Raw genomic sequence first — 27,408 nt, forward strand, 5'->3', positions numbered from 1 at the left:
AGGGGGAAGGGCACAAATACAACATCCTTTCTCTGGCTCTCCCAGAGTATTTGTCTTTGCTTATGTCTTCCAGTAGAGTACAGAAGAGCTTGCAATCTAAAAAGAGAAATGGATGAAGTGTGGGAAAATGGGGTTGAGCAGACAAGCCAAGTGATGAGGGTGATGAGTGGCCATGTTTTGATCATTCCATGCGGGGCTTGGGGTTTGTATTTTCTCTCAATGGCCTCTGACCTTGCCATTATTAGCTAGGTGTAATTTTTTTCAGGCATCACTGTAGAACTGGATCTTGAGAAGGAATCTGAATGCACAGAAGCAGTGGCCTTCCAGACCCGCTCAGGGAGGACATTCTATGCATAGAGGGTGGTGCAGAAGAAATGGTAGTGAAACAAGCAGACAAACTGGGTATCAAGGATGGCATCATTGGCAGAGCAGGGAGGACAGGAGCAAATCAATAACAGACAGATTATTAGGGAAGGGCAGAGTTATGGGGATATTGAAGGGCAGGACCAGAAATGTGAACATGATGCTGTGAAGATGGGGGAGCTAGTGGAGGCGTTCAAAGAGGGGAGTGATGTAATGTGATCTTAGTGACAGCACTTTGTGCACATGGGAGTGAGAGAGGGGACTGTCCGAGAAGCCCAAGGAGGAGGTTACTGTAATCAAACCTGTGCCTGTCTTGAGATTATAAGCTCTTTGGGGCAGGGACTGTCTTTTTCTATGTTCTACAGTTCCAACCTCACCATCAATGCTTGAGAAATAAATAATGGTTATTGGGACCAGGAGTCCTGAGAGGTCAGAAGATTCTCCCCTCCAGCTGGGGATAAAAATCGGAACATCACCATCAGGTCTCTTAGCAGACAAGTGTATGTTATACCAATAAATTAAAAACCAGCAGGATCTTATTAAAGGGAAAAAGGCAAAATACCACATTTATTGTGAATTCAGAAAGAATCATAGTAAGCAGTTAGTTACAGCTATAACATTCCATTCAATCTCATATTTATTCACACATTCATTCTCACACACACACACACACACACACACACACACACACACAGGTTCTGCAAGGTTGTTATCATAGTAAGCAGTTAGTTATAGCTATAACATTCCATTCAATCTCATATTTATTCACACACACACACACAGGTTCTGCAAAGTTGTTATCATAGTTACCAGCCTTAGAGTTGCTCATGCCAAGCCACTGGCCAGGTGGCCTGGACATGAGGAGGGAGCAGGGCCCTGTCAGATGCTCATCTGATGCTCCTGGAAGTTGCTTTGCAGAATCAGACCCCAAAGTTCTCACTTTTTAGAGTCTCTTTTTATAGGAATTTCTTCCTAGGCCAGTCTGTGGGAATTGCTTCATCATGCTGTTGCTGAATCAATCAGCAGATGGCACATTCCTGACGGCTCCGTGCTGCTAGATGTTATCTTGTTCTTTGGTTCTCCCATTCTTGAGGCTGTTGGGTGGATTCCAGTCTGCCCGCCGGGGGTCCTCTGGTTATTTCCACTTGATGCCTTCTTCAGCCGATGGACACTGGATTCTTAGGCTGGCACCTCGCTGATCATTCAGTTATTATCCACACCAAGCATCCATCCACATACATCCTCTATCTCTATTTTAATCACAATTGTTAATACAACAAAAGGGCGAGGAGTCTCTGGGTGCTGTTTCTGTTGTTAGAGTATTGCTTTGAGTCTCTGTGAATTGCTTTGAGAACAGACTCTGTCTTAGAATGTACTAACACAATTAGCAGCTTGCAAGTTTTACACATAGAGGGAGAGAAACAGTACCAAAAACCAAGAGACCTCTTAATTAGTAATACCCTGGAATTTAAACTATGGGGAATCAAACTCATTTGTGATTTTAATACAGAACTTCTTTAATATGATCCAACATGTAGGCATCTCCTCTGAGGGGATCAGAAAATACTATTTTCTGCCCAGTCTGGTCAAGTTGATTTATATGGCTGTCTGTGCCTCTAACTGAGCAAGATCATTGTTCAAGTTGAAAATTGGAGATTCCTCAAAGATATCCAGTACAGTTGACTATTTGGAAACAGACAGACTGTAAATCTTTAGCATTTCCTCCTGCCACGTGCAGAGACCCTGAGTTGGAACCTGTGTAATAGCCAGGAGTGCAGTCCCTTTCTCGATCTATTTTCATTCCAAATGTATGTCCTGTTGGAACTCTTCTCCTGGGAAGATGAATAATACATTGAAATAATGGTTTATATTCTCAGAGAAGTCATCTTCCCGTCACCTCCCCAGAGCTGTCGAAGTATGGATATGCCAAAACTGCAATATACAGCAGAGCTCCCAACAGTGTACATTGATTTACGGGATGCTAAATCACACAAATCAGCGTTACCGTCCATTGAAAATCAAAGGTAACTTCTGGGGTCTGATGTTAGTGAGAAACGAGGGACCAAGGGCACGAACTTGAAGGTTGTTGCAAACACCATACCCATGGTGAGCCGTACCATGAAAGGCTTTCTTTGCTGTATCACTTCTTCTTGCCCTTGGTCTGGAAAGGGTAGCCCTCTGGTGGAGTGAGTGAGCATTTGGAAGGGAAACTATGCAATCTGAAATCCAGGATAAATGGGCAACCAAGGGATTGCTGGCTCTGCTTTTTCAGTCTCCTGTGAGACTATGAGGTGCCTAGATGGCGAGTTCTGGGAGATTGGCCTCTTTCCAAAGACTCCAAAAGCTCTGGCAGAATGCTAAAGCTAATAAGTTTGAGAGAGCTATTTGCTTCCTCCCGAGGATGCATGGACACATAGCATGTCCACAGGGTGAGTGGACAATATTTATCAACAACTAAGCAGAGACTTCTGTACTCTTTTCCCAGAGATCCTTAGCGATGGTGCTGGCTAGAAAATGCCTTGAAAGAAAACAGCAATCTGAAGAAACCTTGTCGATAATAAAGACCAAGTAGATGTTTTAGATGCACTCACCTAACACCCCTGGGTCTAAATGTATTTCATTAAGGAGTTCTAATTTAACCCACAGGGAGGTTAAATTTTACTACAGGCTTAAATTTAGCTAAAAGCAAGTTGTTCCAGTAAAAACAAGCATAAGATTATCCTTCATGACCCCAGGATGAGTTATGTTGTCAAAGTGGATCATGTTGTTAGGGCATCAAACTGTGTGTATCAGTTATTGGGTATTTGCTGTTGGGAAGATGCCCCTGAGGAGCTGTCTCCATGTAGTTTTAAAGAAAGAAAAGATTTATTATTATTTAATTATTTTTTTTTATTATTATTGGATTATGGGCCAAATCCTCAGCTTGTATAAATTAACCTAGCTCTCGTGAAGTCCGTGGAGCTGTGCCAGTTGATATCAGCTGCAGATCTGACTCCATATATTTTCTTTAACATCCCATTGTTTTAAACGTCCATCTCAGGCGTGACTAAGACAGCACATTATGAATAAATATCCCAGGCTGGTTGTTGATATTGTGACCGTGAACAGAGGTGTCCAGTAATCAGATCTCTTTGCTACATAGCTTGAGTGACAGCTCCACTGAAGATGAGGAGGATACAACAGTTAAGGACCAACAGAAAACAAAGGAGAGAGTGCAAGATTCTTCCCAAGGACCACGGTACAAACTACTTGAATCTTCACCTTTTCATGAAATTGAAATGATCCCAAAAAAGACTGAGAGTGAGATCTCACCTATTAAAATATTATCCAGCAGTGACTCTCATAGCAAATCTGCTCAGTTTAATAGTTGAAACAAAAAGTTTCAGTCTGGATCTAGCAGATCAGTCTTGTGTTCTTTGTGTCCAACAGCCACAATCAAGATGCTGGAGTTAGAACATAATTGTTAATGCTTGAGGCAAAATAGAATTCACCTTGCTCTTTTGCAGTATATGGAATCTACAGGGATATCAGGAGTAAAAAAAATTTTTTTTGTCAGTAAATGAAACAGACATGGCTCAAAAGACACGTGCAGAGTAGACACAGACAGTAGGGAAAAAAAATTTCTGAGCCATTTTGTTTTTAAATAAGTCCAAATCAAACATTTTAAAAGACTATGGGTATATACTAATATCCAGCCTCTTTAGGAAAATGATCAAACAGAAGCTAGAAATTGATCTAGAATGCTTTTTTATTGCAGTGTGTGGGAAGAGAAATTCAGATCTCCTTATTTGTCTGGGGTAATGTGAACAGTCAAGGAACTCCTGAACTGTAAATGCTTCTGTATGCAGGGATGCCAACACCTCCCTATAGCCAAACTCAGGACCTGATTCAGCGAGGTAGTTAAGAATGTGCGTAACTTTAAGCATGTGACTAGTTACTGCTCACATTCTAAAAGTTATGTATATGATTAAGTACCTTGCTGAGTCAGGGCCTACACGCTTCACCCATGTATGCTCGGTGTTATCTTTAGAAGCCGTTCCCTGGATCTTAATGACGCATTTATACCTGAATTAGAGCAGTAGAAGGAACAAGAAGAATGTGCTGTTTTGTTCTGTTTTTGGTAGAGCCAATACTCTTATTTTTAAAAATAGTTTTGAAAGAATAAATGATTCGCCAAGGAACAGAGCCCAACCACTCAGAATGATTTAGCAGCTGAAATAGTCAGATACCAGAACCAAGCAGGAGCGATCCGGCGCACTAGGTGCTCTCATTTGTGCTGGTATTAATCCAGAGAAACTCCACTGAAATCACTGGGCGGTACACCAGTGTAAATCTGGACTCATATAAAGAAGACCTGGACAATTGAATTTTGATTTTTTTTAGCAATTTTAAAACCAAATAAATAAATAAAATGCCTGACAAATATTACTATTTCCCTGTTCCCACGTTAGGAAATCTGGTCATCTGAGCAGGCAGAAAATCTTTGGGCTGAATTCTGATCTCATTTTTTTGGGCCTTGTGCTGTTGTCACTCTACTGATCTGTTTGGAGTTACACTGAGCTAGAATCTAGATGGTCCCCTCCCAGGGTAAAGCCTGCAGGAGGGAGAAATCTCTGAAGATCTCCTCAGGGAGACACAGAAGTGCCCTCAAATCTGGCAGATCCCCGGGGCCAGGTGTAAGAAATCTCTGTACTCATGCACCACCTCTGGCCCCTGACATTTCCCACCTCACCTCCCTAGCAGGGCCAGCAAACTCCACTTGGTTCATTCACTAAATTTCCGTATGGAATAGGGTCAGATTAGGTAACCAATGTCTTCACCCTACCCCACTAGTTGCCTCCCAGGAGGAGAAGCAATCACAGAAGGAGTTTAATTATCACATCTATTCCTACTGGAGACAGACAAGTATCCAATCAGAATCACTGCAGCGACATGGGGATGTGTCAGTAGAATCCTTACTGCTAACTTACTCTCTTTGCTCTTGCAAATTACTCATGATTGTCCAAGGTCTGTTATATCAAGGCATTCTGCTGGCGCCACTGCTATCAATGCACAGTCGAGGCAAAGCCAGGAATGAACAGTCGTCACTCTGCACTTACATTAGCAGCTTACCTGGCAACAGATTTAGAATCTGAGGCCCTGGCCTTATGGATGCTGAGAATGTCATCCAGTTCACATTCATTATTTTTGGTATCTGGCAGGGGAGGTGTTAGCAAACCCACACTGCTTAGTCATTCCCCTTAATGGTCCAATACTTACAGTAGCCAGGGGTTTCAGGTGTCCAGGAGAGTCTTGTCATCTCTAGAAGAGGTCACAGGTTAAAGTGATAATAAGAGACGGAAAAGAGGAGACCGTTAAGAAAACAGAAGTGGGAAGCCTAGCTGTAGAATACTCTGTGTTCTGAAAAGTACAAGGTTAGTTTGAATAAGCACAGCACCATAACAGCATGCAGGTGTATACTCTGCAGAGCCAGAACACTGTAATATCAAACTCAGACAGCACAAAGCCACTTCTCCGGGTCCAGATAATTCTCAGCTCCCTCTTTCAGAACCGAGCAGTGACATCTGTGATGCTCCCTTCCTGACACTGAAATCAGCCCAAAAACTGGTGGCCCTCACCCTTTACCAAACAGCTTGGGAGCTCCTTCAACATCAAAATGACATGCAGCCACAAAACAATTGTGTCCTGATGTTGTGTTGCAATATGATGCCATAACTTTGCGTCATCATGACCTAGGGAAATCACAGAATTGTGATGTTGATAATTCAACAATCTCATTTCCTCAAGTGCTGGGAGGGAGAAGGCCTCCCTCACCTCCCTCCTATCTCCTGTAGGAATTACTGGGGGGAATCTTATCCTCTCTCTTTATACCTACCTGACTGGGTGCTGGATGGGAAAAGGGCTCCATGAGGGGAGCTGTGGACTCTATGACTTCCATGCCAGCATTCCATTTCCTGAGTGCTCCTGAGACAGGCATTGTGGTCCTCTGCCTGACAACCAGGAAGAGTGAGTGCAATGCCGGTCAAATACCTATCCCAGGACAGCCGCACGGAGGGCTAGGATAACCTTTTCAAAGGGTCCTATGTCCCATTTTCTAAAGTGACTTGGCTCCTAAATCCCATTGTCTTTCAATGAGACTTGGGCTCCAAGTGCATATGTCACTTTTGGAAGTGGGACGTAGGCTCCTGAGTCATGTAAGGGCCTTTGAAAATGTTGTCCCTCCATCTCTAGAGCCAGGAGCTGTCCATAACATAAACCGTTCTAGATCACAGCCCACTGCAGTAAAGAGTCAAACTGGCCATCCCCTCTATTGCTTCTTCTGCAGAGACAAATAACTAGTCCCATCACAAAGGACAATGTCACCAGAGCCTCATGAGTGCTGTCGAGGTTCATAGTGTTACCATCCTAGATCGATCCAGCAATGTCTAACCGAACCACTGGAAGCCCAAAGAATTCCAGGTGGGCTCATGGTAGCATATTCTATAATTTTTGAGCTAATGTTAGGACATCAATAACCATTATCCAGGTGGTCTTCTGTGCCCTGCTTTGCGCTGCCAATCAAATTAGGTTCCTCAGTAAGGAGCTGCTAATTATAATGCTTTACCTTGGTTTAATCCATTTGATTTTTAATTTTCAGGGATTGCACTGGGAAAAGCCTGCTGTTGCAGCAACTCCGTAACTTCCGTAAAGAAGCATCTCAGCCTCTTGCTAACGAGGCCTCTAAGCAGGTGCTAAGAGATGAAGGAGTGAGCCAGGATCTTGAGAGCCCAGAAGAGATGGGCACCCTGAAAATCAGGAGAAAACGCTATCTAAGAGTGAGAGGGGAGGCAAACAAGGTGACTTCCAGGTGGCTGGTGCGCTCAGACTCTCAGAGGGGAAGTCCCCCCTTGCCAAACCATGTGAAACATGGAGCTGATTCTTCAAGGGAAAACCAGAAAGAGACTGAAGACACACTACATTCAGGAAGTGCTTCAGAGCCCCCTCTAAATAAAGCAGCAGAATCCCCAAGGTACTAGAGAGTTTGGAGTAAAGCCATCAGTGGTGATTCTGAATGCCATTCCACTAAGCATCCATCTAGAGCAGTGGTTTTCAACCTGTGGTCCGGGGACCCCTGAGGGGCCACAGATTGTGTCTGAGATTTCCAATGGATTGACCTCCATTCAAAATTTTTTAGGGGTCTGCAAATGAAAACAGGTTGAAAACTACTGACCTAGAGAGCATATTACTGGCTGCAAACTAGGGGTGCAAAGTTGACTGGCTCAGTTAGCTAGAGAGGCAGTCAAGGCCGGTGGCTCTTGCTTAATTGCTTAGAGAGGCAGTTGGACGCAGTGGATAGGGCTCTGGCCTTAGATTAGGGAGACTTGTGTTCTATTTCTAGCTCTGCCATCAGCTTGCTGGATAACCTTGAGCAAGTCACTCCCCCTCCATTTCTGCAATCTGTAAAATGAGGATAATGACATTGACCTCCTTTATACAGCACTTTGAGAACTACTGATGAAAACCTGTATAAGAGCCAGATATGATGATGTCTTTATCTTTTACAAAGCGTGCCCAGGAGGAGCTGAGAGAGCTCTGAAATGCCTTGGGAGGCTAGGGAAAGAGAATTAAAAATGGTATTAATAAAAGAAATCACAGCGACCTTGCTTCAGCTATCCAGGCCTCTGCCACCTCGAGACTAGACATCTGTAGCACATTCTGTGTAAGGTTATGTCTTGAGATGAAACTGGTGATAATGGCTGTATGCATCTGCCTTCTTATGTGGCAGTGATTCACACAGGGAGCCCATTACATTGATGTTCCATAGCCTGCCCAGGCTGCATGATATTGTCATGGTGAAGTTCTCGGTGTTGATTTTGACCTATGAACCCCTAAATGTCTCATACCTGCCTGTCCCAGAGACTGCCTCTCTCCCAGCATTAAGTTGCCACCATTGCCAATGACCAAAGCTCTTGAGCTAACAGGAGGCTGGTTGCAGGGTGTTTTCTCTGAGAGATCCTTAGCAATGGAGCATGTGCCTTTGTTTGGTCTGGCAGAACCCAGATTTGTTTACTTTTGAGCATGCCACAAGGAACCTGAAGAAGAGCTCCAAAGCTCGTCCCTCTCACCAACAGAAGTGGGTCCAATAAAAGATATAACCTCACCCATCTTGTCTTTCACAAAGATATCAGGCATCTGTGGAGGTTTTAAGCTGGAGGATATGAGGGCGGCTAGAGGCTGGGTTATTTGGTAATTATTAGAGTGGCTGGTAGGGACAGATCACAGGGATCGTCAGTTTTTGCGTTGGACATTGTGATGTGAGAGCACCTAGAGCTTGGGAGAGGTGCTGTAAAGAGATCAGGCATGATATTAAGTTTGGAAACAGCAGTTAACACCCCCAGCCCCCTGAACACAGCAGGATGTGGCACAGTGGAAAGTCTGTTGTAAAAGGTGGGAGAAGAGAGGAAGAGGAGGCTTTAGGGATCCATCAGGGAATTTTGGTGAGGGGAAAAAGGGGGAAAAATCAGGAACAAGCTTAGGCAGACTGCTGCCATCTTACCAGCATATTCCAGCCTCCAAGCAGTTTGCCAGCACTTAACCTGGGTCTGTGCCTGTTCCCATTCCCTGTTTCTAGTGTTGTTTTTACACAGTTTTGCCCAGTCATTTCACATGGGTCCTCCTCAGGTATCAGAAGGGCCCCCTAAAACCATTGCACCAGTTCACATCGTGCCTCCAGTATACAGTGTCATGTCTGAGGAGCCACAAGGAATCACCTGAAGGATTTGGGTGCATATCTAAGTAGGGTGAGTATAAACAGGGAGCTGAGACCCCTGAGTTAGAATAAAATGTAGGAGGATCTGTATGTTATATTTTGCAGGGCAGAAGAAAGCCCGAGAGAGCTGTCCCTAAAGGAAGAGCAGATGAAAGAGAAGCACAGGAGACAGAGACTCCAGGAGCAGCTGGAGCGATTGCAGCCTCAACAGTCGGTCACTGGAAAGCAGCCCATGGCAGAGAAAACTCCTGTTTTGTTTCACCCGGTTAGTAGCTCAGCATAGAAATGCTCCTTTTACAGTGTTTTGCTTCTTGCTGACCCCGTTTTGAAAATTCTGGGGGAATCTAGCCATGACCTCAAAGTCCAAAAGACCTTTTCATTCTAATACTTTAAGGTTGTGTTACATCTCTGTTTTCATGGGCTAGCTTCATGGTTCTGCCATTCCTGGCCATAAGAGCAATCTTGAGAGTTATTCTCTCTTACTTACGCACCTGCTTCCACCGCCGGACCTGTGCCTGTGGAGAACACCTTCTGCATTTCCCAAAGGAGCTCCCACTGCTGGGGATGTGGGGTGAAATCCTGGCTACGTTGAAGTCAATGGGAGTTTTGCCACTAACTTTAGTAGGGCCGGGATTTCACCCAGAGTTCTCGTAGCTTTTTTAAAAAACAAAAAGTTTATTTTTATGGTTTTAAATAAGTTCCTAGCTTCGATTTGGCCTCCTGTCCCCAGCGTCTTGGCTCTCAGTACTGTACCCACATCTGGATAGGTAGCAGGTGTGAAAGGAGGATTGTGATTTTAGTTAGTTTCTTTCCTTGCAGTGTTTGATCTGCCGACAGTGTTCTTAAGGGATCACAAAGCCATTTGAACTCTCTGAAGCCTAAAACAAGGCTTAGAGAAGGGGATCATGTCTCATTTCCACAAGATCTACATATTTAGTCCTGATATCTCACTGCACTGATTTTGCTCCTAGCAGTGCCCTCCATCCCCACAGAGGGTGGTGGGGAGTAGGATTTCCCCCTACATTTGCTTCAGGTCCGTTGGTAGCAATCACTTTGGCTTAGCAACAGTAGAAAACATTTTACTTAGTGCTAAAATCTTGTGGTCTAAATGCACTTGACAGGGGATGGTCCATTCAAGTTTGCTAATTTGTAAACAAATGTGACTTTATTGGATTTCTGCATCTTAAATATTCATTTTTAAAACATTGGATTTACCACTGATGAAAGGTGTTGGATTGACAATCCTGCCAGCTGAAGTCCTCTGTGTTTATAGAGGAGATCAGCAAGAGCAATGCAGTGCACAGTTCTCACATAACATTCCGCTAAGAGACTTAATTCTTGTTCTAGAGGGACCTTTTATAAGGGTTTCTCATCTGTAGTCTAGTAGAGTCTGCAAAGCTGTTGAGTTTGTGGCATGTCAGAAACTGTTAATGAGCTCCTGTTGCTGCTGGTTAAGATGTGGGCACTTGTTCATTTGGAAATAGATTGAGTCCCACCAACTAATTTCTTATATTGCACCAAACAATTGTCAGGATGCGATATATTTTGATCACTACCAACCTTTGTTAGATTTGAACCCATGTAATAAACGTAAAAGACTCCTTAATCCAATGCTAATTTAATAAATTACCCAGTCTCCCAACTATAACTAAATTCACGATGCACTGTGGTGTAGCCAACAAGACAACAGCCCACACTGAACGCACTCTGTGGGCAGCTTCTATCCAATTCTTGTTCGTGAAAATCCATTATTAAAATTAAAAAGAGAAACAAAAAATATGTCAATATAATCCATCAGATATAACCGTCCTTTTTAGGGTTATTTGAAATTCACTTTGACAGTTAGCAGTATTTCTGGGCTTCAAATTAGAACAGTTTTTTCTATCTTCTTTCTTTTTTTATTTGCACAGACAGAAGCAGAAAAACTGAGAATGTTTTGACATCTGAAACTGAAGAAGCTATAATTTGGCAGCTGTGTTGCTCAGCGATTTGGAAATGAAAATATCTAAGACCAATTTTATTTATATATATATATTCAAAGAACAAACTGGAGTCTCTGACAGGGTAGCACACTATCAAATTTGTTTTCTACATACTTTTTTTGGCAGTGATAGACATTCAGATTTGGAACATGGGACTCCTGACCATCCTAATGTACATCAGTAATTGAATTGAATAACAATTACAGAAGCTCAGAATCCCTTCACAGAGGTTGTTAGAAAGTAATACACAGTTTTTATAAACTCTGTGACAATTACATAAAAGGTCTTATTTCAACTCTTGAAAGCGACGAAATTCAGACTTAATTTCATCACTGTCACCTTAGCTTAACCTAATTCAGTCAAACTCTGTTCACAGTTTCTGCTTTCAGCGGGGTGGCAATAGCATAAATGAGAATCATTAGATCTGGGATAACATTTTCAAAAATGCGTAAGTGACTTATGAGAGTAAGGACCAGACTTTCAAAGGTAATTAGGCGCCTAAAGATGCAGATAGGTGCTTAGTGAGATTTTCAAAACATTTAGGTGCCAAATTCTCATTGATTTCAATGGATGTTTTGAAAATCTCACTAGGCACCTATCTGCATCGTTCGGTGCCTAAACACCTTTAAAAATCTGCCTCTAAGTCCAATTTTCAAAAATGACTTTGACACTTAGGAGTTTGAGTCCTATTGACTTTCACTGAGATGTAGACTGCAAAATACCTAGATCACTTTTTAAAATGGGACTTAGGCTCCTAAGTCATAAGGACATAGGCATGTTTGAAAATTTTACCCTTGTTCCATTGGGCCAGATTCGGACCTGGCATAAGTAGACTTTCATGAACATTTCATCTAACTAAGTGGGGACATAAACAGTTCTGTAAGGTACATGTGGGGTTTAAGCAATAACGTAGTATAAATTGCACAGATTTGGTTTCAGTAGATGGACAAAAACAAGTGTAACTTATGTGCAGTGGTGGAGAAGGGATGTTGGTTGCAGGTAAACCAATTAAAAAGAACATGTAAGATAAAGTAGCGGCACCTGCCTTTTAAGGTTACTTATCTTGCATACTCTCCTAGGGTATGTCGACCCTGCATCTGGGAGCCAGTCTCCCAGCCTGGGCCCACAGGCTTGTGTTAGTGGGGCTTGCGCCAGACGTTGCAACACAACTATTTTTAGCAGGCTAGTGAAAGTCCCACTAGCACAAGTATGTGGACCCGGATTGGGAGGCTTGCTCCCAGATGCAGGGTAGACATACCCCCTAGTGTCAAATCAGTACCATTCATGCTATCGCACCTCTTTCTGACTGACTTGCACTCCTGCTTCCATTGGATTCTGTGGCCAAGCTGTCATGGATGTCAGTGAGAGCATGATCAGACGCCTGACATGGAACTTACCTGCCAATAATGTCATAGCTGAATGTAGCCCTTGTGACTAAACATATTGCATTACCTATAATGGGCCAAATTCAGTGAAAGTTACTCTTGCTTTACACAGTGTGACTGAAAGTAGAGTTTGGCCCGAAATATAAGCAAAAAGCCTTGAACTACTGAACTACTTGAGTTAAAGACAGAGTGAAAGCCTGAAATCAGACAATTTTTCAAAAATGAAGTTTCTGATCTTTCACCAATCTAGCTAAGGTACTTATATGGTCCCATTGCCATAGTATCTGACTGCATCATGCTCTTTAATGCGGTTGTCCTTGCAACACCTCTGGGGTGGGGGACTGGGACACAGAGATGAAGTGGTTTGCTCAAGGTCACACTGCAGGTCATTGAACCTGGGTGTCCAGAGTCCCAAACTAGCAACCTAACCTCTGGACCATCCTCCCTTTCTATACCAGCTACCCCTGAGAAGCCTGGCAACTTCAGTGCTCTTGAATGATATTCTCCTTTTTTTAAAAAACAACAACAACAAAAAATGAACTAAGAGCCTGATCCCTCAAAGATTTGCACAGATGAGTAACTTTACTCATGTGAGTAAGCTACTCATCTGGGTACAGTCTTTTTTCCAGATCAGGCCCTACATGACTAAACAGGGCAAGAAGATAAAATTCACCCCCTCTTAACTGGTGCAGAAGGCCTTTCACCTAGGTGAAACTGATTGTGTGCAAAACTGTCAAATGCACAAAGTAAACAAACAAAAATAGAACAAAATAATTCTTTTGTATTGTATCTGATGTGACTGCTTGTAGGAATAGTAGCTGAAACATTTTCCTACTGAAGTGCGATTTTTGAGTTCCTGTGTCTCTAAATCAGACTTTGTAGGTTTCAAGTAGATCCTCGTGGCCCAATTCTGTTTTCATTTACACCGTTGATGTATAACTCACACCAATGTGATTCTGGAATAACTGAATGCAGAATTTAGCCCTTAATGTTATTTTAACATAGTTTTTTAATTTAAAGTGTGATTATGTTCAGAAACACATCTATGTAAAAATGGTCCAAGCTGCTTCCTGTGCTGAACTTGGCCTGTGCATACTCTTCAGATTCCCATGAGATTTCTTTGCTCTGGTTATGCTGGGATTATACGTAGCAGTGATACATCAAACAGCCACCAGATGGCCCCTGAATACTTCTCTTTTGTCTAATAAAATATTTGCCAATTGTCTGAAACAAGACTAAAATCTCTCTTATTTAATGAAAAAAATAAATTAATTACTACTGCCCTAACTCCAGAATGGCTTAAAAATAAGATAAGTTAATTAAAGATGATGTAGTAAATTCTATTGTGCAAGAACTTTAAGGCTATATTCTCTCTTGTGCTGTCAGCAAAAAGAGGCTAGAAACAAGCTGGATCTGGCCAGCTGAGAATTCCTTCGGTGTGGGGGAACTGTTAGCTGGTGCAGTGCCAGTGTATCTGGCTCTTCTGCCAGCTTATTATTATTTTTTATGCAGTGCTCCAGCTGTGTTCATCTGATTTATAATCCCTTAGGGACCATGGGCAATAAGATCTAGAGAAGTCCACAGGCTACTCTAACCTATGCCAGGGCTCAGGATTGCACCCTTGAGATTCAGCAAGCCATAACTGGCAAAGCAGAGAATCCTGGCCTTAAAGTTTTGGCTGTAAAGATAACTAGCTGCAAAGACTGCTGTGTAGTTAGCTGTATTCCTCTTCGGGTTCATACAGTAATGCGAGTTATGGGAGTGTGAAGACTGGTAAACTGTCGGTCCATGCATTAAAACAAGTCAAGAAGACCTTTAACATCTCATTATCCAACTGACTCCTGTCAAAGGTTCTTATACCGCACCCATCACCATGGTATCTGAGCTGAAAATAATCACCAGCGGTCTGCTTTAATGTGTTATTTGACCGGGTTTTGCAGAAATACTGCTGAGGTGACACTCGCCTCAACCAGAGTGCACTCAATTATCATTTCAAAACACTAAGGCCCCAACTTTTACAGGTATTTAGGCATTGCTGTGCTCAGCATTGCAATGCCCAACTGATTGAGGAGCCTACATCTCATTGTCAAGAGGGACTTAGGAGCTTAAGAGCCTTAAATCCATTGATTTTCAGTAGGGTGCTGTGCAGGTCGTAATATAATACATGTATTACACTAGCTGGTCACAGTCCAGGACCCATGGGACGGAGAGTTTCTTTCAGGCTGCCAGCAGTCCATTCCATTTCTATAGAATATAAGCTTTGATTTATTAAAAAAATTAAGATTCTAACCTTTCTGCCTTCTATGGAGTCTTTCAAGTAGGAGCTGGTGCAGTGTTGTCATCTTGAGTCTGCCAACAAACAGCCTGAAACTGGAGCTTTAAGGCCTGACCTAATGTGCATCGAAGCCAAAGGAAAGAGTCCCATGGTTTTCATTGGGGGTTGGATCAGTCCTAAGAAAACTGTGAACTTCTTGATTTATCTCAATGGGAATTTAACTCTGAACCTAGCTGGAGATCACTGAAATTGCAGGTCGAAAAGATCAGTGTAGCCAGCTAGTCCATCCCCTGAAGGATTCTCTTATGTTAGATACAGTAGATTCCACTTATTAGAACCCTTTGGTTGTCAGCAAAAAGTTGCTATTATCCAGCAGTTGCTAATAAGCAGAAGGCAGGGTTATGAGGATACATCTGGGAAAGGAAACACTGGGGCATGCCTTCCTTGGCTGCAGCCTGCAAACCTACCTCTGGCGGGGGACTGCAGCCTGGATGCTGAGGCTTTCTATGGTGAGCAGGGAGGCTGGAGGCCCCAGAGGCTGCACCATACCTCTCCCTGTGCTCTCCATGGATCTGGGCTCAGGCACATTCCAATGCTTCTTTCTGTGTATGCAGTCGCTTGGCAGGGCACAGCCCAGAAAGGGTAGGGAGAGGTGCCATGCATCTCCAACAGCTGGGCTGCAGCCACCTTCCCTGCTACTGCCCAGCCCACAGCCTTGCCTCCTAGCCTACAGTCCCTTACCACCTGTGCACTCCCTGTGCACAGGCAGGTTTGCAGGGCTGCAGCCAGAGAAGGTACATCCTAGCACTTTCTTCCCTTGCTGCAGACTTGCAAACCTGCCCACAGGCCAAAAAAAGACGTTGCTAATAAGTGGCATACCTTTTCCAATATCCAAATCCCATTAATCCTGCTGTGAATGGAACGGGATTGGTTCCCAGCAATGTGTTGCCATTAAGCAGAAGTTACTAATATCAGCACTGCTATTAATCTACTATACATTTATGGTTCCCATTGCCATGGTATTTTAGCACCACACAATTTTTAACAAATTCCTCCTCATGACACCCAGGTGAGGTGAAGAAGTCCTGTATTCCCATTTCATAAATGGAAAACTGAAGCAGAGAGACCAAATGACTTTTCTGAGGTCATATAGGAAATCTGAAGTGGAGCAGGAACTGAATTTAGGTCTCCCTGGACCCAGGCAAGCAACCTGACTCACTGCACTATTCTTCCTCTGTCTCTGGTTTTCCACATTCAAAGCAACAGCCAGTTACATGTGCAGAGCTGACGATTCTGGGTGCTCCCTACAGTACCTTCTCCAGTGCTTTGTTAGGTCACTTAAGGAAGGGTGAGAGCGCCATTGCTTGGGACACTATGCACAGTCAGCTTGTTCTCACCATTAGGAAGCTGTGCCTGATTGTCAGTCCTTGATTTCCTTATCTTAATATAATCCTTCTGCCAGGTGGAGCCGGCAGCAACCAGGGCCGGGTTCAATATGTAAGGGTTCCTTTCCAACAGTACAACACAGAACTGGCTCAAGCCCCCACCCAGTAACCTGAGAAAATTATACACCACCCCTGGGCGCCTCTGAGAGGCAATACTTCCCCACTCACAAGCACAGAGTCTGAGTGTAGAAAATAAACTTTTAATGAAAGGAGGGAAGTCACCCAACGTTAATTAGGGAAAATGCCACAAGCAGGATTCATAATCATAAAACTGTGAGCAGGACACCCACCCCAGTGTGCATGGGGCAGAGACTTCTGCCTCATATTCTTGAGTTCTACAACCAAAAGTTCCTTTACTGTGTCCTCCTCTGCTCCCTCACCATAACCCACTCACAGTGGTTGTCCTTGGTCAGTGAGGACCCAGGGTTCAGAGGTGCATCTGTGTGAGTTCACCTCCCACCCAGGGAAGAAGGCACCTTACTTGCTCTGCCATCTGAGCACATGATCTGGCTGCCTACCCCACCAGCCACGGTTCCTCTCCACTAGCCACCTGGCCAGCCATGGTTCTTTGTTGCCTGGCCACCCTGCCAGCCGACTGCTTGTCACTTTCGCTGGCTGCCTGTCAGTTACCTTCTGCTGCCACCTGCCTCTCTGCTGTGACTTCTGTAGATCAGTTTCTTAGGGCTTGTCTACACTGGCACTTTACAGTGCTGCAACTTTCTTGCTAAGGGGTGTGAAAAAACATCCCCCTGGGCGCAGCAAGTTTCAGCACTGTAAAGCACCAGTATAGACAGTGCTCCAGTGCTGGGAGTGTGCCTATACCCCTCGTGGAGGGTAGCTATGCCCCTCGTGGAAGTGGTTTTTTTAGAGTGCTGGGAGAGAGCTCTCCCAGCGCTCTGCTGCAACTACACAAGCCACGTTAAAGCACCTCCGCAGCAGCACTTTAACGTTGCCAGTGTAGACTAGCCCTTAGTGATTTTTAGTTCTCATCAGGCTGGGCAGAACTAAATGGCTCCTAATGAAACCTATTTGGCTCTATCTTTAAACAGTGGGGAGGAACAGGTTAAACCAGACCTGGGACCCTTAGGGAGAGTCCACACCTCCTGGCTGGGACACCTGTCCCCACCCCTCTTACTTTCACAGAGGTCTGACATTTGAACCCCTGGCTTAACAAGGTCCTTTCTATTAACAGTGACCCCCTCATTTGGGACAGGTTAAACACAGTTCTGCTCTCTTTTATTCATACAAGACAACAACATTGATAACAACATTTCATTACTCCTACATTCAGTACTAAAGTAGTTTGTAACCCAACACCAGCCAAAGTTGATCACTTTGAGCAACACGGTTCTATCTGCTGGATATCTTGGCAGAGCAGGTGTGTTCATGTAAATACAGTTTACTCCTGAAGTCTCTCCACCTCCCAGCTAGATGTCAGGGAGGAATTCATTCACACTCTGCTTACATTAATTTCATCCTGCATCTCTTAGTTATACCTCAGGGTTCAAAGTGAGCTATTAGGGGAAGGGAGGAGAAACAGAGGGCAGCAGCTATCAGGAGAGAGGGGGAACGGGAGCCGAGCGTGACTGAACAGGGGCATGGCAAGTGGGGCACAAGTAGAATTTTTTCACTGCCATCCCTGCTTCTGTAACTTTGAGTTGAAGATTGTCTTTTTTCGGGGCTTGCAGCCCTGAACCCATTCAAAGACATACTCTGAAAAACAGAATCACTGTATCAATTCAAGGCTGCAGGGTAGCTGGCTGCTGCTTTGAGTGGGGAAAGGTGCTGGTGAGAGAACGCTTAATGGAACATTCACTTGAAAGTCCTCTGCCCCTGCCAGCCAGTGATCCGCTGGGAGAGAAGTGAGGTCTGTTCCCTGCTGGGTAGTGAGGCCTGTGAAAAGAGCAAATTTGCCAGCTGGAGCCTGGGAGAGCAGAGCAGAGCCTTGTTTCTGTCCATCGCACTATCCTCATTCTTAGGTTCTGATTGGCCTGGCCCTTGTGGAGAGATGCCATGTTTCATCCCGTAGCCCTGGGATGTGTATGGAGGAGAATGGGGAACGGGGGCAAATAGAGAAAGAAGGGAAGGGGTTTAAATGGAAGGGCAGAGGTGGAAAGGCAGGGCAGAAGGCGGAACAATGAGGAGGGACTAAAAAAAGAGAGGAAGTCTAGTAGGAAGGGGAGAGAAGGCAGAGAGGAGGGCAAAGAGAACGTGGCAGATGGGAAGGCAAGAAAGGAAAAAGAGAGGAAAGTCAAATGAGACACCAAGTGGTAAGGTTAGGAAGAGGATGTAGTGTTCACTGGCACAGGTTTCAATGCATCGTTGGGCGAATACATGCTGACACCAACTCCTGAACTGGGTTGTAGATGTCTATGCAAATTAGTTTTGGCTTTTGGACTCCTGGGAAGTGGCTTCCATAATTATTCTTTTGCAAGGTGTGTAGCCCTGCTTACATAATCAGACGAGTACACAGTTCCATCCTGTGCTGGTGCAAGAGCCCCTTGATGCTAATACTATAGGGGTGCACTAGCATAGAGAAGGGCAGACAGTAAAGAATGCAGGGGTCCCCAGTTCACAAGAGAACTTTACCCTAGATTCTTCTTGTAACTGACCTTTTTGTCTGCACCAGTTCACACAATGCTGCAGCAGCACAGCTTCCAGGGCATGTTCTGGGGTCCCCATCCCACGGAAAACAGGTTGAAATGAGAGTGACATGTATTTTGCATATACATCCATGCCGCTTGGTTTGGGGTACAAGCCGCTTTGTGCTGACCCAGATCTATGTGGCGATAACACTTCCCACCCATTCCAGACACATCCTCCATTGGCCTCCACACATAGGACTTAGCCCACCCCCTTGTGCCATGGTAGAACAGCAGGTGGCAGGTTTGGAGAGGAAGGTTGCCCTCTGAATCTTGAGCCTTGCCAGTTGAATGCCTTTGCAGAAGCCCCTGGCTTTGTCTATACCACTTTCCATCCATGGCATAAAGTGGGTGAAATCTGATGTCTTTCCCGGGCTGTGATTGTTTTCAGTCCCATTTTCTCTAAGTGGAATTTGAAATGGCCCTAGAAAGATATGAAATATTTAGTCCTTGATATTCCTTGGCCCATCTTGGGAGTGATTAAAATGAGTTTTGGTCCATTATTGAATATACTTATGGCGGATCTTGACAGATGGAAACATTTGTTGCTTTTGCTTAAGGGAAAGGTTAATATAAGTGAAATGAATATAGTTTCCAGAATTGTATACACAGAGCTTGCTGCCAGTAGAGGCCCCTAAATACTTTTCCATTCACATTAGCAGAATTGTCAAGATAGATCTGAAGAGCAGGCAATAAAGCAAAATGTTAATTAGCTAACCCCTATCTCCCATCTACAAGGGGGCAGATGAGGAGGAAATTATGTCTGCATAAGGCAGTTGCTCTTTGATAAGCTGGCAGAAGTCTGTGTTACCTATGGGCCAGAATCTATCACCTTTACTTCCACTGAGAAGGACCTCTTGCTTCACTGAGATCAGAATAGAACTCAGATCTCTGATTCTCTGCTCAAACTGGGACCTGTGGAACTACTTGCCGACAAAGGGAGGCTGAACCTGCCCTGTGTTTTTGTGCCTGAGCGTAGTCACCCCACTACTTATAGTGAATCAGGAGAGATTCTAGTGGTTAGAGCACAGAACTGGGAGTCCAAAGAGCCAAGTTCTTTTGCCAGTGACTTCTTTTTTTGATGCTGGAAGCAGTATGGGCTATGGTTTTTGTACAGTGGTGATCTTGATTGGGACCACTAGGTGCTACCATAATACAAATCTTCATGTCAACTAGAGAAGCCCTATACGCAACAGCAGCACTGTTTGTAGGAATTTCAAATGGTCTAGTTGAGGTTTTAAAGTGGAAAAATCCTGCAATTATGATTATTTTAAAAAGTATGTAGCTGTGTAAGGCTGCACGGTGAGCACCTGCAACTTCCTCAGAAGTTACTGGCAATTACAGGTGCTCAGCACTTCTGGGATCAGGTGCAGAGATAAGTCATATCCCCTGCCCTGAAGAGCTTACAGCCTAAGTAAGACAAGACATGTTGGAAAAATCAATACAACAACAGATTGGCCCTCGCAGATGAAAACAAGAGAAGGCTTGATCTGGCAAAGTGCTGAGTGCTCTCAGGTCCCAGTGAAACCAGTGGGAGTTGAGGGCACTTGGCACCACACCGCAGTGTTCCACACCTTTCTGGATTGAGCCCATATTGTCTTGGAGGAGCATCATTTTAAAGGTGGCCCATTTACCCAGCTAGCCCTCTGTGATTGGTACAGGGAGGGCCGTGTGTACAATGGCCACACCCTCTCATTCCATCTTTAATGCCCTGCCCTTCACAGCAGGTTGGCCTTTCTTGCAAGGACCCCATCAGCTTAAAAATCAGACCCCTCTGTGCAAGTGTTTTACTTGCCATCACTACAAGTATTACGTAACTAGATAATGGACCAGCTCCCCTTTGCTCTCCCCCAATCCTGGAGATGGCTGTGTGCAGGGCTGGGACTTCAGCATAAGTTACAGCATTGCTGCTAACAGCCCAAGGGGTCAAAATGGTGCAGTGCAGGGGATCTTGACCATGCCCGCTTTCTGCAGCGGGATGGGAGCCTCAGACACTTTGCATGAGGGTGATCCTCCCGAAGGCAGGTGCCCCTGCTTCATGGCCTTACTGCAAGAGAGGAGCTGGTCCTATGACTACAGAGATCAAGGGGAAAATGTCCTTTTTTTTTTTCACCCGTGTTTACTTCTTGCATTTGACAGCCCTTTAGTTTCCTTGTTTCCCTCTCTAGAGAGCCAGGTTCACCCTGCTCTTCCACAGACTCCCTGAGTGACCTTGAGCAAACATAAATTCCCCATCTGTCCAATGGGGAGGATAGCCCTTCCCTTCCTCACAGGTGTGTTGCGAGGATAAAGACATTAAAGATTGTGAGCTGCTCAGGTATCCAGTTTTGGGGGCCATGTGAGTAGATCATATAGTCAATCACTATCCCCCTTTGTTTATGTGAGTCTCTCACAGAGCAACAAGGGAAGGCTGTCTATATATATACTCAACAGGAAAATGTGCTTGTGAAAGCTACAAATATTAAACTATACCCAGGGTTGAGGGTGTATTTCAAGTCGCGTATAGTGTTGGCCTGATGCCATGTTAGAAATGGAAGAAGAGAAGTATTTAAACACAGTATATGCTTCAGGAGGCAGTGGGGCCTAGTGAATAGGACACTCAACTGGGTCTCAGGACACAGGGATTTTATTCCCAGCTCTGCCACTGGCCTGCTGGGTGACCTTAGGCATGTCATTTCCCCAACCTGTGCTCCTCAGTTTCCCTATCTGTAAAATAGGAATGGTGATGCTACTGACCTTGCTTGAATAGTGCATTGAGAACTCCAGATGCAAAGCACTATAAGGGAGCCAGGTGTTATTTGGGCTGCCCAGCCAATAATGGCTTCAAAATAGTTCTGTTTCTGGAATGTGTAAAGGAAGGAAAGAGATGAAATGTTAGTGTTTTTCCTTAATGTTGTGCTGTCCATCTTCAGAGTGCTTTACAGACCTTAGCTATTTAATCTTCCTGTCAGGTAGCTATCCCCATTTTAAAGGTGGAGAGATGGAGGGAGAGAGGTTAAGTGGTGTACAGAAGGAATCAGGCTTAGAGCCAGGATTACGACCCGAGGACCTGGTTCCCAGTCCTCTGCTCAGATCACTGTATCACCTCTCCCAGAGTAAAGCCCTCGAGTTCACCCACTAGAATGTGTGTTGGGCAGAGAAATCTCTTCCATACATGTTTGTTTATTTTCAAAGAGATAAAGATTATTAAGTTGTGTCAGTCTTAGGGAAGGAAGAGGTGAGGCTGGCCTTTATGGTTGGCAAAGTCATTTGACCTGTTTGTTTGTTTCAGCCACTTATTGCATCTTGTCACTAACCAAGATCATAAGCTTGTTGGGCAAGGACTCTCTTTTTGCTTCACATTTGTGTAACACACAGCACAATGGGCTGTGATCCCTGCTCAGCCTCTCCAGTGCTAATGTAATAAGAAGAATAAATAACCATCTCAGGAAAGGAGCTCTCCATCTTGTATTCTAGAAAGCAAACAAAATCAAACGGCCTGCTTCTGTTCCCACTTCTACTGGTTTATACCAACATAACGGCACTGACTTTGATGGAGTTCCTCCTGATTTACTCTCATGTAAGGGAGACAAGAATCAGGCCCCGTTATATTTTGGTTGGGCGCAAGATCCTGGAAAATGGGAATTTTCACCTAAAGATGTTCAAGATAAGATGTGCTAAGTGAGGCCCTTTTGCGTCATATCTGCTGGTATGGAAGAACAATCAGAGTGAGGACTCTCAGAGCAGCTGAAAGTGGAAAATACAGTGAGATTTCCAGTCTGGTTTTGTATCCCTGTGGTTTGGAAATCATTCCGAAGAGCATCAGAACATTTGAGAGCTGTTCTTTGAGGTTTGCTGATAACTAGTCCCTTCTGATCCATTCATAACATCTCAGAGTCTGATTAGAAATATACTGGCAGCGAGTGAGAGCTCTCTCATAACTAGTAGCTCAGGAGTGGCCAACAGGACGCTTGCTTCCAGAAACGGTGTCAAGAGAGCCCATGCTGAGCCAGATCCTGGCAACACATCAGAAAGACAGCACAGCAAGGGCAGTGGCACATACTGGCAGCATCCAGCAAGGAGGGTTTCTGACAGCACAGGATATCACTGGTTAAGCAAGGTAACACTGCAGTGAGGCTCTGCATGTGGTTGCTGTCCTCAGGAGCAATTGTTTAGTGCAATGGAGCCATCTTGTTTATTGCAGATAGCAGAGGAAGTGTATGCTCTATTTGGGGCCAACAACATCCGTTTACCTTGTAACCATACTCCTGTTGCCAAGGTATACAGCCAACAGCACAAGCAATGTATATGTGCCAATGAGTGCTTCGGCCAGATCCTTGGCTCTGATTTGGTCTCTTTGCACTGCTTTGGTGGCACAAAGTAGCCATTAAACTGCCCTGCCTGGGCAGCTGAGAATTCCCCTGGGGTGAGTGAGTCCTCAAGTGCGATAGAGACAGTGTAGCTGGCTCTATACCACACCCCTTCATCGCCCCAGCGTGGGGGGATATCAAGGAAGTGGCCAGTGGGAGAGGGATGTGTATGGAGCACTGCTATGCTCCAACTATTCCCAGTTTGTGTATCAGCGCTTTGGGTTATAGCAGCCCTGAGAAGGCTGCTGTATATTGCACCTGGGATTGACCCAGCCCCTCCAGGCCTCACAACTGGGGGAACATGAAGCTTGTATAAAACCATATCCCCCTGCTCTGGGTCCTGTGCTGAGCAGGGCTGTGTGCAACAGCAGGATCCCACCTGCACCTTCACAGTGCAATAATTGTATTGCATAGACCTGTATAGACACAGGCAGGCGTTAGCCCTCTAGGGCTCCCACAGAGGGAAGAATGGCTGATCCAAATCTTATCGTACTTCCCAATCAGGAGAGACGATCTCTTTCAATCTAGAGCCTGAGAATAATAGTAGAGAAAAGGAGTTATTCCTAGCAAGGAAATGTCTGCTTTCAATTTAAACAACCTAACACAATATGCAATGCCTGGACCAAATTGGAGAGCTGTGTAAAAGGGATGATAGCAGCAAATAAAGCTTCTGTTTCTCAGATCCTTGAATTCCTGAAGTCTTATTTTGGCAATGCTTTAGAATTATCTACTTTGGAGATTTATACCTCATCCATTTCAACAATCTAAAACATGGTTCAGGTCAGAAAGTCTCTGTACCATCCTGACATGGTTATATTTCTCAGCTCAGTAACCTCAGAATGGTTAATATTCAGAAAACCACTCCTGTTATCAAGTATGAGTCCAGTGCTAAAGTGCATTAACAGAAAGACCATTCAGACCATTAATGTCAATCTTATGATTCTTTTCATTATTAAATGTTGCCATCTTAATTACAGTATGTTCTGCCAGTTTAATACAGGAAATTCAGACAATTTCTCATTCTTATCCATTGCTTCCATTCTGCACTGATAAAGCAGTTCTCTGGCTGATTGCAGGATTTATTCCACAATTTAATGTGTAGTTTGAAATTGACTAACAGATGGTATTGCCATCATTTTTTCCTTTCCCCAAAGAATGGGAAAGAACAAACATTTGACATTTCTGATATGTCTTCATCCACCACTAGAAATTAGGAAGCCATGAAAGAATGTTACCTGCGTTTCATTGGAGAGATGGACATGATTGCTAAGGGGAACAACTGCATTTCCTGGCTGGTTAAAGCACAGCTCTGTCCAGTTTCCAGGCTTATGAAAACAGACACATGGCAATGCCTTCTGCACACTTGCTTTTTTCTGCACATGAATACTGTGTACTGTAAGAGGTCATGCAAGGCTGGAGCCATTTTAACATGGAGAGAATAGAGACTTCATTAGAGGAATTAGCTAAGGCTGCTAAAGTACCTAGAAATCAGTTCACATTTACAAATGTACAGCTGATGCATCATTTGGCAGACAATTTCTGCAGTCGGTAATTTGCCACTCATCAGGGATTGCCTGTTAAATCCCCACGATCCAGGCTGCGGGGAGGATGACATAGAAAGATAAATTTAGACTTGGCTGCAAGCAACTGTTTTATGAATCCTCCAGCCAGTATGGAATAAGACCTCTTCCATCCACAGTCCCTACAAATAAAGGATACATCTTCATTTCTTTAATCAGGAAGCCACCTTCCTCCTCTTCAGTGTGAAGTACACCCTAATTTAGTCCTCACTGCTATGAACTCTGTTTAACACTGCGAAGACTGTATCACAGCAGGACCTGACATTTAGTCTCATCTTTACACAACATTGTTGTGAATTTAATGGTGGATTGAGAGCCCTGGAATCCAAAAGCTCCTGGTTAGCCACATAAAAGATACAGCTATACAAGGTCCTCCTCTAATGGGCCTCACTCGTCACTGGGAGAGACCCCCAGAAGGACAGAGAGGTGAGTTCGCTCTGTGCTGAGAGTCCCAGCTATGATCATGGTTTTATAACCCTGGATACACTGCATTTACCTAACAGCCTTTCATTTGTTACCAATCCAGAGTGGAGTCCAGCCTTCTACTTAGGGGTGAAAGGTCTCAGATCTGTTTACCAGTGAACCATTCTGCCACCCCACCCCTCGCCCAGTAACATCCAACCATCTAAAAATCTCAACAGGACCTGCCCATATTAGAGCAACAAGAGCTTTTTGGCCAATCCAATATATGGACTTGTTGAAAGGAAATTTGCAAAAAGGCCAACTCTCCTTTCCAAGAACTGATTTAATAATTTTATTAAAATGATGTTAAAATAAAAAGAAAATGGTACAAAGTTTAAGCATAGAAGTTTCTGGTTATCAGGGAATAAGGTACAGATTATCAAGAGGTGCAAAGATCTACAAACAGCATCATTTACCAATTAGAGCCATTTTCTTGGAAACACATTGTTCATCTTGGCCAACAAACTTGTATCCACTAAGCTTCAGCCCGATGGGATTGATAACCAGCTCTGACACAACGCCAAGAGAGCTGGGGATGAAAATGCACAGTTCCATTGTGATTGTGTGCTCAGCTTGCACTGTAAAGTTCACCACACGCTGCAGTGAGGACAGATTAAAAGTTACCTGTGTGTTTTATTTAGGTTGCAAGAAATTAAGTGATGCAGAGTTTCAGAGCATACTGAATGCATGTTACCGGAAAACTGGTAATGGCCAATGCAAAATTGTGAGAATTGCATTTGAAAAAAAAAGGGCAGGGGAGGGATTCTTCTCCTAATTGACAAAATACCAATGCTCAGTTATAATCAAGGTGATGAGGTGAGAGTTCACTTAAATGTACATGATAGATCAGCGAGATTTGTTAGGCAGAGCAGACAGTAATACAAGCTCTATCACTCTTATCAGTCTTGATTCAAGGGCATTTCCCTGATAAGTAATTAACATTTAAGGTTGATGATGAATACTGAATGACTCCAGTCATACTACCTCTGGCTGTGATCTCATTAGCTTCCACAGGCTAAGCAGTGTTAGGCCTACTCCGGATATGGATGAGAGAGCTCTAAGGAAAGCCCAGCATGCTACAGGAAGTGGCACTGGGAACTCTATAGGTCAGTATAGAATCAATGCCCAGCATGGAGCTAGGAGGTGTTAGGTTGCTAGAGGTGCCGTCTCTTGGATAAAATGTAAAAGTGAAGCTGTAAACATGCATGTTCCTATAGATTTATTATCGCCACCTGCAATGGTCGCATTCAGCCAGTTATATTGATCTAAATCAATATAGTTTTCTGTTTCAGGCCTCATAATACAAATTAGTTTAATGTTCCCACTCTCCTTCAACAGGAAGCTTCTTATTTGCCAGCTATTAACACGTTGCCCAATGCAGACAGCGTTAACGGTGAGATGCTTCTCATGACGATTTGGCTCGCCAGTTGTGGACAGGTAGCCACATGTGGTCAGCACAGTGGACGCTTCCCAGACACTGTCTTGACAGCAGCCAGCATCTACCAGGCTCTTGTTACCTGGCTTCTCTCCCTGGTGAGTTACACAGTGTGAAATGCTACAGAATCAGGCTCCCCACATTTTGTCCACCAGAAAAATGTCAAGGTGGGGAAAAAAATGTATCATCCTCTTAACACTTCTCCTTCCTCTACCACAACAGACAATGGCTGACCCAAACAAGGTAAAATCATGTCCCGATCCAGCTCAACTTGAAGTGATTGGAGAGACTCCCTTTGAGGTCAGTGGGAGCTGGATCAGTCCCTGAGTTTGCGAAGAACATGTAACAGGAACAAAAATGAAAATCAGAGGAACACTGAAATCTTGGCCCTCCACATTTAAAAAATCCCCAGTAGCCAACTGCTACAGAAATTCCCTTGGTGGAGGCAGTGGCAGTGCTATTCCCAGTGATGCAATTGCTCCACACAGGGGGTTGGAAATGTGCCCGAGCCCTGTATTGAGAGTGCATTTTTAAAGGCATTTCTCTCACTTGGAAGAATAGCTTTATGTTACACATGGAATAAGCAGCAGGGTCTATAAATCCATCTAGAGATCCCAGCAATGGCATAAACCATGGGAACATAAAGTAAGGGGCTTGTGTAGTCACCAGAGCCCTTAGAGGGAATTAGAGCCTCATAATTCAAAAGTTGCCTGTTTTTTCATCTCATATGGTACATGATCC

General features: G+C 44.2%; 1 protein-coding gene across 1 annotated transcript in view; it reads left to right on the forward strand.

Moving 5' to 3' along the window:
* The window catches only part of DNAAF8 (dynein axonemal assembly factor 8), a 154,651-nt gene that overhangs the window by 25,391 nt on the left and 101,852 nt on the right, over positions 1 to 27,408 (forward strand). The window contains exons 7-11 of the mRNA XM_074965705.1: positions 2,241 to 2,387; positions 3,506 to 3,601; positions 7,001 to 7,372; positions 9,218 to 9,377; positions 26,571 to 26,765. Coding sequence (XP_074821806.1) covers positions 2,241 to 2,387; positions 3,506 to 3,601; positions 7,001 to 7,372; positions 9,218 to 9,377; positions 26,571 to 26,765 — 970 coding nt within the window. The remainder of the gene's footprint in view (positions 1 to 2,240; positions 2,388 to 3,505; positions 3,602 to 7,000; positions 7,373 to 9,217; positions 9,378 to 26,570; positions 26,766 to 27,408) is intronic.

The sequence above is a fragment of the Natator depressus genome, chromosome 10, assembly GCF_965152275.1.
Source record: "Natator depressus isolate rNatDep1 chromosome 10, rNatDep2.hap1, whole genome shotgun sequence".
Taxonomy (NCBI): domain Eukaryota; kingdom Metazoa; phylum Chordata; order Testudines; family Cheloniidae; genus Natator; species Natator depressus.